General features: G+C 39.7%; 1 protein-coding gene across 2 annotated transcripts in view; it reads right to left on the bottom strand.

Annotated features, from left to right (window-relative positions):
• Positions 1 to 12,332, bottom strand: part of EPHA1 (EPH receptor A1) — a 77,530-nt gene that overhangs the window by 14,029 nt on the left and 51,169 nt on the right. For both annotated transcript variants that reach the window (XM_083352839.1, XM_083352838.1), the window contains exons 5-8: positions 4,223 to 4,378; positions 3,404 to 3,739; positions 560 to 684; positions 284 to 443 (exon numbers count right to left, since the gene is read on the bottom strand). In XM_083352839.1, coding sequence (XP_083208965.1) covers positions 284 to 443; positions 560 to 684; positions 3,404 to 3,739; positions 4,223 to 4,378 — 777 coding nt within the window. The remainder of the gene's footprint in view (positions 1 to 283; positions 444 to 559; positions 685 to 3,403; positions 3,740 to 4,222; positions 4,379 to 12,332) is intronic.

Consider the following 12,332-nt stretch of genomic DNA (forward strand, 5'->3'; position numbering starts at 1 on the left):
TGTCTATCAACAACTGTTTTTGATCTGGCTATAAAACGTGAATTAAGTTGTAATTATAAAATTTTGTAATAAAAGAATTATAATTAAAATAGTAAACAAAAATTCTTTTGAGACAAATATTAATTTTGAGAAATAGTTTATAATAAAACCATTATGAAGGGAGAATGCACACCCACACCCACAGTGCACTTCCAGTTTGGATTGTCCCTTGCCTCAGAATTGGCTTCTAAATCACTGAACTACAAACGTCCTACAACGCAGAAGTAGGATTTGAAAAGACAACCTTGCGGCAGAGTGCGGAATTCCTTCTCCTGGGAATATGGTCCAGGTCCTAACGGTGTGATGGATCGCACACGCAGCAGGTAGGCTGTGTCAGGCTGCAGGTTGGCCAGGGTTACTTGAGGCTTCTGAAGATGATGGACAGTGTAGTGTTTTTCTTCTCCCTGTGGAATTCAACAATCAGAACAGTTTTCTAAGAGCCAAAATGAGATGCAGAGCTACACAACAAGGGGACTGTCTTATAGATTTTCTAGGAGGACAATGGAGGAGCACATTTCACCTTCACAAAGTATAGAACCTCATAGTTCACAGAGCTCTGGCTGCGATGACGGGAAGGGAGCCAAGTCACAGAGAGGCTGCTTTCATTCTGCTTATCCAAAATGATATTGGTCACCACAACTGGAGCTGCATGGAAGGAGAAACAAGATGGTCCCTTTACAGCTGAAGGCAATGCCAAACCCATTTATAGTTTATATTTCTCAGCATTGGGTTACCTTGCTCTATGGATGTAATAACAGCTGGGATAAATTGCGCAGATAAGGGGCCTGCTATGAAAGAGCACCGAGCAAGTGAAGCCAATCTCACCTATGAAATCCAATTTGCCAACATCCTTTGCATATCCTTTTCAAACTCTTTGACTTTTCGAGCCAGTTCCTCTACAAGCAGTTAGTTTGGCATCTCGCTCCATGGTACATTTTGATTAGTGATTCTAGCTCCCAGAATGTACCCTGCATATATGATGGTCCAAGACATTTCTGTCCTGGAGCCGGAAGATCCCAAAGACTCTCCTGTTCTTACGCACATCCACATACCAACAACAGGACACAAACTTTTACTATAGGCATCATTGCCCATTTAAATTTTATTAAAAGAAACAGGTATTATATTGAACTTGGCGGAAGCTCCTACAATGACATATGCTTACTATATAAATATGCTCACTATACAAGAATGTGATAGAATTTCTAGCTTGGTTCACTATACAAGAATGTGATAGAATCTCTAGTTTGCTTTGCTTTGCTATGGTTTTATCGATTTTTTTCTCAAATGTTGTTTTTTATCAATGCTTTATTGGTACTTATTTTACATTAGTGCCATCCATCCTCAGATATTGTCAGTAAAAGCAGGATACCAATCAAATAAGTAAAAATAAAACAATTAACTTTAAAAGGAAGACCTAAAAAGATGCTCCCTATTAAATATTGGAATACTATGAATCAAAGCAGTGCTTTACACTCATTTAGATCATTATTTGCTCATGGTTTATTTGTCAAGTCACTGCTATTATTAAAACTATTTATTTAAAAATATTCTTCCTTTATTGTTAATTGCAATTATTAACCTAATCCCATAAATACGTTAACATCACGTACCATTCAGAAGAATTATAATGTAGGATAGACTTTTATACATCAGCCTAAGATCTAGGAAAAAAAGATGTGATAAAGACTGGAAAATCTTGTTTCCAGAAGCAACTGGTAGGCAAGGTAACTCATTTTCATAATGAGGAAAGTGGAGAGGTGGAACTGAAATCCAAATAATTAGAAAGGTGATGAGAGACCCAGCTGTGCTTGGAAGTGGCTCCTATTGACATGGCCTGCAACTTGGACTAAGGAGGCAGAAGAGGGATAGGTAGGATACCAAATTAGAGTCTTTGAGCCTTTAAAAGAGTTCAAAGTTCCTGATTATATGTGTTTCTAATGCAGTCACAATAGATGTCTCTGCTAAGGAAATGACTTGCATAAGTCCTTTTCTTGCTGTCTACTTAGATATGTTCTGGCTTGTCTGGTTCTCCATGAATGATCAAATAAGTCATTTCTGTAGCATAACAAAATGACTTCTCAAAGTCAGACTGGGAATCATTTAAGTGTTTATCATGGAAATATGTTGCTCAATATGTTTTAGCACCAGCATAATCCTAGATTAAAGAAGTAGAATTTTCTTCTGATACCACGTCATCAGGATTGAGAACTTTAAAAATCAAATATATTTGTGTTAGTGGCCTCTGGTGGAGCTTTGAACACATAGCAGCAATTTACAAATTGATTTTTGGATGAGCTAAAATAAACTTCAGGTTTTATTCTCCAGAATTCTGAATTTCAAGAATCAAACAGAAAGGTATAAGAGAATTGAAAGGGCATCTGTATTATCAACACATTTAATTTACCAAATTAATCTGATCTAGTTCTTAGTGGTCTCTGTTAGCATAAATGTTACTATGCTGGCTAACATTTCAATGGAAAATTGTTTTTTTCCCCTTACACATTTAACAGTTGTGGTTTAAGCTCTAAGGAAATATTATATTCCTCAAAGGAAATGCTCCTTTCAAGAATGATACCATTCGCCTTATCATTTATATGACTTCTTCAGTGTTTTCAATCCTTTTATAAAGTTCTCCATAATATTTCCATCAGCCTGCACAGCAGGTTGGCATGGTGACCTCCGGTAGACCTGAAGAGGTAAGTCTGATAGTGAATGGCTTCCTTTGGCAGATCTGGAGGGAAGCCAGGGCCTTCTCCATATCACTATTTGTCCTAGTTCTAATTGTCCGTGTGGATTTGCCATGCTGTCTGGGACGGATGAAAGTTGGCATCCAAAATGAAGCTCTCCACTCCTAACTGAATATAATTTACGGTTGACACTAGTACTGAGTCAGAGAATCACTTTTAACTATTACAGCATGCCTTCATCTTATGAACTACATGTACACAGCTGTCTGTCCCAAAGGTGCCTTTTCCAAAAGGCAACTGGACTTTCTTGTTTTTTTCTTTTCTTTTCTTTGAAAACATTTCACTTTCTCATCCAAGGAGCTTCTTCAGCCATGACCTGGATGATTGAGAATCTCCATAAACACAGCGGGCTGCTTTTAGCTAGCAAAAGGAACACAACAAGAACCAGGGCTTTTTTCTCATAGAACGCCCAGAACGGAGTTCCGGCACCTTTTTTGGATGGAACCTTGTAGGGTAGGCAAGGCAGGTTGTATGACGTGTGAGTTCCAGCACCTTTTTCTTTTACAAAAAAAGCACTGACAAGAACCATACAGTAGTTCAACTCTACTACAGCTTTGGTTGCTCACTTCCTGAGGGTGCAACATCTTTCCTCCTTACCCATTGCAGTAACTCACCTGCATGGCCCACAGACACCCAGACGGGGGAACTGGTACTGTTATGTGAGGCAAGGCTGAGCCCGGATACTCCATTATGAGCCCGTACAGTGAAGCTATAATTGGTGTAAGCTTCCAAACCATCCACAACCACACTTGGCTTGAGAAGGCCTAAAGCACTGGGGGAAAACGTCACACTACTTTCACAAGGTTCGCACACCAGAAAATGGCAAATTTGGCAGGCAACATTGTAAGTGAGATCCTGGCGTCCACCCCGATCAAGGGGAGGTTGCCACCAAAGGGAAATCTGTGTCCCTACAAGGGAGAAGTTGAGATGGCGTGGAGCAGAAGGAGGGCCTGGAAAATCAAAGAGAAGAAAGGGTGTTAATCATTCCATCCTACAAAATCCTGTTTCACAGTTTTTAGACTTTTCTTAGTTTATATATATTCCATGCATAATGAGATTTTGCAGTGGTGCCCATCTTTATATTATGAGTTCTTTCCACTGGGCACAGTTTACCTGCAAGCACTGGGCAGAATATGTTCAGTGGATTTCAACATAAATAGGGATGATGGGATCCTTAGCCTAAAATACCAAAGGAAAGGGAATCTATTGCATTTCTGTGCCTTGGACACACCTCTTCATCTTACAATATATCCCCAAAGCATTGAGACCTCCACTGGGAGAGAAATGGAAGTAGGTAAAACAGACAGATATCAATACAGTAGTACAGCTCCACTACATTTTCATCTTCATTTTACAAGAGATGTGAGGTCTTCATTCTCCCAAGGACCATCTTCCCTGCCTAGAAGCAGGTTCTTCCTTCTTGGAGCACTTACTTGTGCAGGCCACAGTTTGGTCCTCAGTGGATGTCCTAAAGAAGCCTTGGATGCAGGGGCAGCTTGTAGCGGAAGGAGAGTGGGAGATGCTCTTGGGAGGACATTTCAGGCACCGTTCCATTTCTAGAGAGTGACGATACATCCCAGGCTGGCAGGCTGTGCAAAAGACAAGTACCTCATGAGTATTTCCAAGGGAAATAGCTGTACCCAAATTAACCTTCAAACTGCATAGTCATATACACGATAGAAATAATCTCTTATCCAAACTCACAGAATCTTATTTTAGAACTGGAAAGCAGGTTAATAATTAGCTGTTTTTACATTTTAAGTCATGGGGAATTTCACTTAGAAAATTAGTGTTATTGAATTAGGTATGATAAACAATAATTTAGCTTCTACAAGTTCCATAGACAGGGTATACAATTTCTGTTGGCTCAAGGATCACACTAGGACTTGAACAATATATCAAGCATTATGGTTGAAAAATCAGTGGCTTCAGGACCCAAAATGGATAGCAGGAGCACAATTTATTATTTACTTTATTTTCATTTTTGTATTATGTTAATTTTAATTTTAGTTCCATTGTTTATTGTATTGCTTTTTTGGGAGATAGCAAAATTCCAACACAAAAAATACAGATTTTTTTCATCATCAAAGAATATTATAAAATTGAGAACTAAATTATTTTAATATAATTTGAATTATATGAATACTATTTGTATTTGTACTATCATTTCCTGGCTATCCCCATGTCTTAGATCTTCAGATTATGTTTCTTTCCTAGTGGATTTTATATTATCATGATATCTATTTTCTGGATGTGTAGAACACAAAATTGTAACCCAAGCTGCTAAGTCTTACTGTTTCTATCTGGAAGCTAGGCACCAACTTAAGCTAAGTAGAAAATGGTTGCACTTATACCAAATATTAAAGTTCCTTGCTCCCGGTATTACTGTAAACTGTTATAAGGTATGGGTGACATTGAATTGCTTCTTTGCATTTTGGTATGGAGTTGTAATAAAGATTTATCTATTCATTCATATTGTACATATACATTGGATGATAATCATGGGGTCCAATTTGGATGAGAAACATATTTACATCTAAGTTTCTACCAATGCTCTGTTGGAATGCAGAATAAGCCTAGGCCAGGGGTGTCAAACTTGCAACATCACGTGACGTGTCACAACGTATCACAACTTTTTTTCCATTGCCGGCAATGGGGTGGGCACAGTTTCACCATGACACATCCGACCCATGGCCCGGCAGTTTGACACCCCTGGCCTAGGCTATTTATTGGTTTCAACTGAGGACTAACTTAGATATAAAATTTGTCATGAGGTTAGCCCTGGCATTCTGTCTGGATCAGAACTTGTGCACCAGGAGAGGGAGGGTTTAATCATTTGTTTTTGCTGCATTCTAAGTCAGAAACTGGTTCATCTTTTCCCAAGAGAAAATGTCCAATTCCTATGAATGCAATAATAATAATAATAATTTTCAAACTCTGCAGGCAACAGTCCTGCTAAAGGCTCAGAAACTTGGGAGTCATTTGTAGTGGTGTGAAGGGATTCAATTTGAAGCCCCATGTGGGGACTATCTAGACAGGGACTGATCCAGGCAATGATCAAACCAGATACTGTATTATTCTCAGCCACTTTCACACGACCATCCCTTCCCATTAACTGAAAAGCTAATGACAAGTGACCTGCAATCCAGAGACTCTGAGAATAAGCTGGAAAAAAATCATTGCTCTTGATCCTGAAGTAACAAAAATACCCCCATTGCCACTCTACCCATAAAGTGAGGGAGGAAGGAAATGAAATAAAAAATCCCTAAGAAGTCTGGAATCTTGTAATAGTTTGGCAATTGCCTAAGAGAATGGGAAACTGACAGGCTTTTGTCAGTTTTCACACTTGCTATCTTTGTCTGAGCATATGGGTGGGCAGGCGGGGGTGGGGTGGGGGAGCTACCAAGCTGTCAAACCAGAATTCCCCTTATCTGATCTGTGGAAGCTGCTGAAGCTCAGGAGCTGAGAGGAAGGCAAAGTTTCCTTCAATGAGGAATCAACAGCTCTGGTGATTTCCACTGAAAACCAGCTTCAGAATGGTTAAGTTAGAAATCGGCTTAACAGTTGGAACCACTTTTTGCGAAAGTGGCAGCAATCCACGAATCTTGTTTTAGTATTCTTCTCCTTCTTTCTCCCTTGAGCTGAGTTTCACATCTCAATGCCCCACCTTAAAAAAAAAAATCAGCTGCTCCTAATGGCTCCATGGAGAAAGAAAGAAGCAGAAAAATGAAGATTGTTGCCAATTCTTTTGTCCCCACCCAAAACTTCCCCAGTGGTTTTCCCAGACCCACCAGTGTCAAAAGGCATCATGGCATCAATGTCTGAGAAATGAGTTGTCTGAGCCTTTCCCCTCAGCCCTTCCTACGTGCCCTGATGTCCTTTGTTGCATATTATGCAAGAGTTGCCATAACATATTTGGCTGTATTATTTCTGCAGACACAAAATAGAGGAGAATTGTTACGTGGGTGGCAGTCAAGGGAGCGCTGGAGACCTGTGGAAGGAGGCAGCAAAGGTGGCAAAGGGAAATCAATAACAGGTTCCAGCTGGGTTATGACACCAGAGGGAGGGAAAGGAATTTGAAGCTAGGGAAGGTTACACCACACATGCCTTTGCAGGATAAATAAAAACAGCAGGTGGCAGCACCTGCCACAGGAAGGTAGATTTTCCTTTATAGATATTATAGTCCAATATAAATATATTGGATTTTCCCCCCCAAACTAAGTCCATTAACTTGTTTAAAGTTTTCATAATGGTTATTAAGATTACTTTCCAACACTTTCCAACACTGACACACAGTGTGGTCCAAATAAAACTGTATATAACGAGGCCAAGTATTCTCACTGAAAGGGCCTAAAGGAATCTGATACCGTATTTTCAGCCTAAGAAATCCTATTAAGAGGTACAAGCTTTTGAGAGCTATAGGCTCACTTCATCATATGTATTATGGAGTTGTATGAGATTCCTTGTAATTGTTGGTTACTATAGTCTAACTTGGCTCTCTTATAGTTTTCCCAAAGGGGAAAAAACTGTACCTTTAAAATGCAAATGTGACTCCAAAGAATTGAATTATGTTTTCTTCAAGAGAAACAGCAGATCAATTCATTTTAATGAAATTAATTTTTCTTTCTTATATTTAAAGTCTTCCGCAAGCTCTCAGTCACTTGTTCCACAGCAATGTTTGTGGCTTAAAATTGGTGGGTATGGATGGACTGACAAGGCCTACAACTTTTTAATGTGTGTTGGATGCATTACACAAACATTAAAAAGGGGCAGGGCTTTGTTCGCTTGATCACAGCGGCCATTTTGAAGCCAGTGACTACTGTTGCAGATGGCCTTGTCTGAGGATCACCTAGATATGTTCATAATGTCCAGATAACAATTCTGACAATAGTAATGAAGGGATTTACCTCTGTCTTGTTACAAGATTTTTTCCCCTCAATTTCCAGCATTGTGCTAGGATAGAGGGCAGCAAGGACCATTCTTGTTTTTCATTCTTCTGTACAGAAAGTCTTCCTCCTTTCCTAGATTATCAAGCATGAAAACTGTTCAACAAGAAGTTATTCATGAGGGGTCCTTGCTGCTCCCTAAGCTTGCTTGTTTTCTCGCAGATGTTTCATTACCCAAACTAGGTAACATCATCAGTGCTAGTAAGGAGTGCATTTTGCTGTCAGTTTATATTCTAGTCGCAGGAGTCCCCAACCTTAGCAACTTTAAGACCTGTGGACTTCAACTTCCAGAATTCCCCAGCCAGCCATGCTGGCTGGGGAATTCTGGGAGTTGAAGTCCACAGGTCTTAAAGTTGCCAAGGTTGGGGACCCCTGTTCTAGTGGCTTGCCTGTCAGGGTTGGTGGGGATGGGGTCTTAGAGATTCTTTGGTTGGGCTGTTTGCTGTTGGCTTCTTGGGCAGTTTCTTGATTGGGGTATTATTTACTTGATGGTTAGTCTGATGTTAACCTTGGATTTACGCTATGCTGATCTGGGTGGTAATTGCGGATGGAGAAGTGTTTGGTCTTTTTGTTCCTTTTTGGGCTGGGTGATAGTTTCTTTTGCATAGTCTATAGATGTTGTTAATGTCTGTGTATCTACTGTTGGCTGACTTGTCAGAGTGATAGACTTCTAGAAATTCCCTGGCATTTTTGAACTTGGCTTGGTCTACGATGGTCACATTTCCCCAACTGAAACTATGGTTAAATCTGTCTATATGTTGTGAAATTTTTAAAAAAATCATGTCTTCTGACTGTTAGTTGATGTTCATGGATGCGTTCTGCTAGTTTTCTACCTGTTTGTCCTACACAGAGGTTGTTGCTGCCCTTACATTGTATGTTATAGATGACGCCTGTTTTTTCTTCTGGGTCTTTTGGTCTGCTTAGGATGTTTTGACTGATCCTATATGGTTGTAGTAGTCTGTTGGTGTTTTCTGAGATATTATTGATGAATGGCTGTATAATACTTTTTAGAATTTGTTTTGGTTGGGCTGTAGTTGTGTGGATATCCATTTTGTTGGAATATGTTGTATAGATGCTCTACTTCCTTTTTCTGCTGTTCTGGGTTGCTTTAGTGTAGTGCAGAAGACGCCAGATCATGCCAAGTCCAAAAATGCCAGGGAATTTCTAGAAGCCTGGCATTCTGACAAATCAGCCATTAATAGACATATAGACATTAACAACATCTATAGACTATGCAAAAGAGACTTACACCCAATCCAAAAAGGCACAAAAAGACCCAAGCACCTCTCACTAGCAATCACCACCCAGATCAGCATAGATTAATTCCAAGGTTAACATCAGATCATCAAGTAAACAATACCACAATTAAGAAACTGCCCAAGAAGCCAACAACAAACAACCCAATCAAAGTATCTCTAAGACCACCCCCATCAATGCTGACAGGCAAGCCACTAGAATACAAAAGGACAGCAAAATGACAGTACTGATGATGTTACCTAGTTTAGGTAATGAAATGTCTGCAAGAAAAAAAGCAAGCTTAGAGAGCACCAAGGACCCCTCATTTCAACCCTGAGCTAGAAATATTCTTTATTAGAAATATTCTTTATTAGAGAAGTTATTCATTTCACATATGCAATGGGTTCAGGTGATTACATCACACTTTGGGCCTGTTGCAGAAGCTGAAATGAATCAGATGCAATAAATCACTTGTCTTTCAGCCCCTCCTCCAATTGTCCTCCATTTTCCTGGATTGGGGCTCTTGTCAACCAGGATTAATTATTTCTGATATGAATAGGCAAGGACTAATTCAGAGCAGACAGTCTGATTTCCTTGAAGGAAGGCATAAATTGATGGGTGTTGTGCTGATGCTGAACCACTAAGATGAGTAATGCCTCTTTATAAATACTCCTCACTGGTTTGGTTGAACATAATATCGTAACATGGCTCTCCCACACTATACATTCAGTGACAGCCAATGTAGAATCTTGCTTGATGCATATTTTGCAAATATGTTAGTCACAGTCATGTTTTCATATTTTCAAAAGTACATCAAATAAATCCATAAACAAATGTTTGAAGGGAGGCTCCTTCAGCAGAAGATTGGAAATTTAACCGCCAGAATTTTCACGGGATACAGCGTGAGTTATCTCAGGGCTTTTCTGGATTCACACTTTGATAGCCACTATATTTCTTACTGACTTTGGAGTAGCGAATAAACACCTGGGCCTTATCCTGTAAGAGGCAGGAAGATCCATTTCCTCTGTTCTGAGACAGGCAGCAGGAAAGTAGGCAGACAGAGGGGAATCTGGTTGCAATTTGGCAAGGGAAAATAACAGGCAGTGAGACACCCCTCCCCTTTGTGGGGGAGGCAGACAGTGGCACCAGTTCAACTGCTACCACCACCCAGCAATTATTTTAACAAGCTTGTATGGGCTCATTAAATTGAAGGGAGAGGAAGGCGCTGCCACCCCAGTTCAGCCAAAGCCAAAAAAGTTTCACTATTAGTGAGATAAGCCAACCAGCCAGTCAGAATTGTCCCTGTGAAATAACCCTGTGGTCTCTGTCCCCTCACAGCAGCCAAATGCCCTTTTCAGCTTAGGTGTGTTTGGGGAAGAAAACAGGTGCAATATGGCAGAAACTAATCCCTGACCTATGTTGTGACTTGAAAGTTGTTAATCCTTACAACCTGGTCTACATCTCAGCCTGATTTATGTCTCATATGGGAGATTCTTCAGTTGAAGCTTTCTGAACTTCCCTACAAAAGGTCAAGAAGAAATGTGAGGGAAGATCAAGAAGAAATGGAATGATATATCATTTCTCCCTTTCCTCAGTTCATGGACTAAGCAACATTCACAGCAAATGACCTGCTCCCTTGATCTTCTAGAACTCCCAGAAGAATTTCTCATTCATTTAATGTCATGCCAGGGAAGGTAGAAAACTTGAGCCAATCTTCTTTCTTCCAAGTGAAATACGCAAATGACTCTGACTCAAGCCCTTGCTATCTATACCACAGGAAATGTCCCAGGTGAGGTTGTAAATATTTTGTGCCAAAGTTCTAAATCGAGCTAATAGTTGGGCCGGTTCAAGAACTTTGTTTGATTTTAAGCAAAAGAGGTTGATCTGCCCTTCCTGGGTTCATAGGTCAAGCTCTTTCAGTACAAACAAATATCTGGATTGCATGATACAGGTCTGGGCTCAAAAGAAAAGGACAAAAATGTGAATTTTAGTCCACTTACAAAAGTGCCTATCTGAGGGAAATTGTGTACAAATAAGATGTTATATTAAAAAAAAAAGACAAGTTGTACTGATTTTTTTCCTGTGGGTAGAAAGCAAACAAATGCAGTTTTGTTGTAACTTCGAATGATTACTAAATGAATGGTTACTAAATGAGGACTACCTGTACCTCTGGAAGTAAAATCAAGATTTTTAATAAAATAAAAACTGAATGTTCATTATGTCATAAAGTCAAATTGAAAGCATGGATGGGCTATCTTGCCCAATTCATCATTCACCCTATATAATGCAGGAATTTTGTCAGTATTTTTAAAGACTAAAGAGGCCCTAAATACTCTTGAAAAGGTAACAAATAGTTTATAGGAGAAGACTTGTGACAGTCTATGACAGCCACAATTCATGGAAGTTTTTATTAAATTAGTCCCAAAAGATGCTACCAGACTCCTCCTGATTCTTTGTGCTTCTCAGTACCATCGGCCCTCTTTCTAGTCAGACTACTCCACAAAATATCCTGTGTATTTCAGTTTCTGCCTTGTCCTTTGCCCACAGAGATAATGAACTCAATGTAGGGCAGAATCTGGATCATGAAGGCCACAAATGTCTGCTCAATATTTGGCTGCAAGTACTGAAAAGAATAATGATCTATTTTAATCACAATACATGTATCGTGTCTGACTAACCCATACAACTTCCCTCTCCTAGCAAGATGAAGAATAAGCTGTCCTCTCTCAACTGCAATGCATGTTAAAGTTCAAGCATGCCTCTTCCCTAACCCTTTCCTTCTTTCATGCAGATGGAACAAAGATCAGAGCTATATGGCTGTCCCCTTTAGCCTTTTATTTATCCTATTTGAAGATGACCCCACCCTGATCTTTGAACAAAGGCCAAAATGTATATCCCTGGCATGCTCCCAACACCGGGTGAGTCTGTTAAAGTTTGGATTAAGCCCTGACTTTGAGAGAAATTTAGTTCAAATTTATTTTATTTTCATCCATAACCAGCATCAGGTAATATTTAAAACTGTGGGACTACGAATGCATCCAAAGATAGGTAGACAAAACCAAGAATGCTTTCTGGGGAAAAAAAAGAGGCATTTCCTGCCATGTTGGACATGGACAGCTTCTTGAAAATTCCAGTGTGCACACAAACAACAGCTGTGATTCTGCTGGAAGGCTGCAGTGTGTAGATGTCTAGCTGTCAGTAGACCACACAAAAATAATTTGACAACATAGACTGAGGCATTTTGCACCTTGCCACTAAAACTTTGATTTGTACCCATGTCAGGATTGCCTTGAGCCAACAGCAGCTATATCCTTTGATCAGGAAAAAAATAAAGGAGAACAACGTATGAAGCTTAAATGTC

The sequence above is a fragment of the Vipera ursinii genome (assembly GCF_947247035.1).
Source record: "Vipera ursinii genome assembly, chromosome: 2".
Taxonomy (NCBI): domain Eukaryota; kingdom Metazoa; phylum Chordata; class Lepidosauria; order Squamata; family Viperidae; genus Vipera; species Vipera ursinii.